At 62.2% G+C, this 1,469-nt stretch overlaps 1 protein-coding gene across 1 annotated transcript; it reads left to right on the top strand.

The window, feature by feature from the left end:
* Positions 1-5: 5 nt before the first annotated feature.
* Positions 6-1,160, top strand: ECH1 (enoyl-CoA hydratase 1; the record flags this gene model as incomplete). Its single annotated transcript, XM_003214019.3, has 5 exons — positions 6-89; positions 457-527; positions 608-679; positions 779-929; positions 1,007-1,160. Coding segments are annotated over 5 exons (483 nt in total), but the record flags the coding sequence as incomplete, so codon positions are not given.
* Between the last annotated feature and the right edge of the window lie 309 nt (positions 1,161-1,469).

Below are 1,469 nucleotides of genomic sequence, written 5' to 3' on the forward strand. Positions count from 1 at the left end.
ACAGACGTGGGGCCCCCTCTGCAGGTGTCGACCTCGTGTGTGCCTGTGACATCCGCTACTGCAGCCAGGACGCGTGGTTCCAGGTGAAGGTAAGCAGGGGGACCTCAGGTGGCCCTGGGTGCCATCAGAATCCCCGCGTCCCTTCGGCCATCCCTGGGGACCCTGTGACGTTCTGTGATCTCCCCGTGGTTCCTCTGGGGTCTCCGTGTTCCCTTGGATGTCCCCTCATTTTCAGCGACGTCCCCAGAAGTCTGCAGTGTGACACTTGGGGGTTGATGGAGCTGTGGCATCTTGGAGGTCTTTTCCAACCTGAACACATCTATGGTTGTCCCACGGCCACTTCAGCCTGTCTTCCTTCATGTCCTCATGTTCCCATGCCACTTCCCGTGTCCCCAGACGTCCCCTCCGTGTCCCCAAATGTCCCCCCATATCCCCACACTGTCCCCTGTGCCCCAGGAGGTGGACATTGGGCTGGCGGCCGACGTGGGCACTCTGCAGCGTCTCCCCAAGATCGTGGGCAGCCAAAGGTGGGTGACAAGGGTGGGGACGCGGTGGGACACACGCAGGGACCCCACCTCACCTCCCTCCTCCCTCCCCGACCCCACAGCCTCGTCAACGAGTTGGCCTTCACCGCTCGCAAGATGATGGCCCCCGAAGCGCACAGCTGCGGCTTGGTGAGGTGAGCAGCACCCAGAGGTGACACCCCCACCCCTCCCCCGTGTCCCCAAAGCGTCCCCATCTCCATTGCCCGTTTTCCTCCTTCCTCCCTTTCCTCCAGCCGTGTTTTCCCAGATAAGGCTGCGTTGCTGCAGGGAGCTCTGGATTTGGCCGCCTCCATTGCAGCCCGCAGCCCCGTGGCCGTGCAGGGCACCAAGGTGAACTTGCTGTACTCGAGGGATCACCCGGTGCCTGACAGCCTGCGCTTCATGGTCAGCGTCCCCACCACAGCCCCCCCCACGTGTCCATCATCCCCATCCCACCTGGGCTCTCCCATCTCCCTCCCCAGGCTGCCTGGAACATGAGCATGCTGCAGACGGACGACATCCTGAAATCAGTGCAGGCAGCCATGGAGAAGAAGGGCCCTGAGGCCGTCACTTATTCCAAACTGTAGGGTCAGAACAACCCCCCCAACCCCAAAATAAACCTGGTCCTGTGCCCCATCTCGTCCCTGGGGTTGGTGCGGGGTGGGACCACAGGGTCGGACACCGTGTAGATTCCTGTCTCCATATGGGGCTCCAAGTGCTGCCTGTTCCCAAAATGGTATCCGGGCATTCCATGGGGCACCCCGACCTTTTGTAGGGCCCATAGGAGTGGAAAGAGAGAGGTAATGTGGAGGACAGGGGGGGTTACGTAGGGCACTGAGGGGAATAGATGGGGCCTGAGGCAAAGCCCAAGGGAGGGGGGAAGCTGCAGGGATCCCACAGAGGGGTGGGGGAGGGTCTGTGGGGAGGGGGCTGGCAGTGCTGTAT

Source organism: Meleagris gallopavo, unplaced genomic scaffold (genome assembly GCF_000146605.3).
Source record: "Meleagris gallopavo isolate NT-WF06-2002-E0010 breed Aviagen turkey brand Nicholas breeding stock unplaced genomic scaffold, Turkey_5.1 ChrUn_random_7180001949566, whole genome shotgun sequence".
NCBI classification, from domain to species: Eukaryota; Metazoa; Chordata; class Aves; order Galliformes; family Phasianidae; genus Meleagris; species Meleagris gallopavo.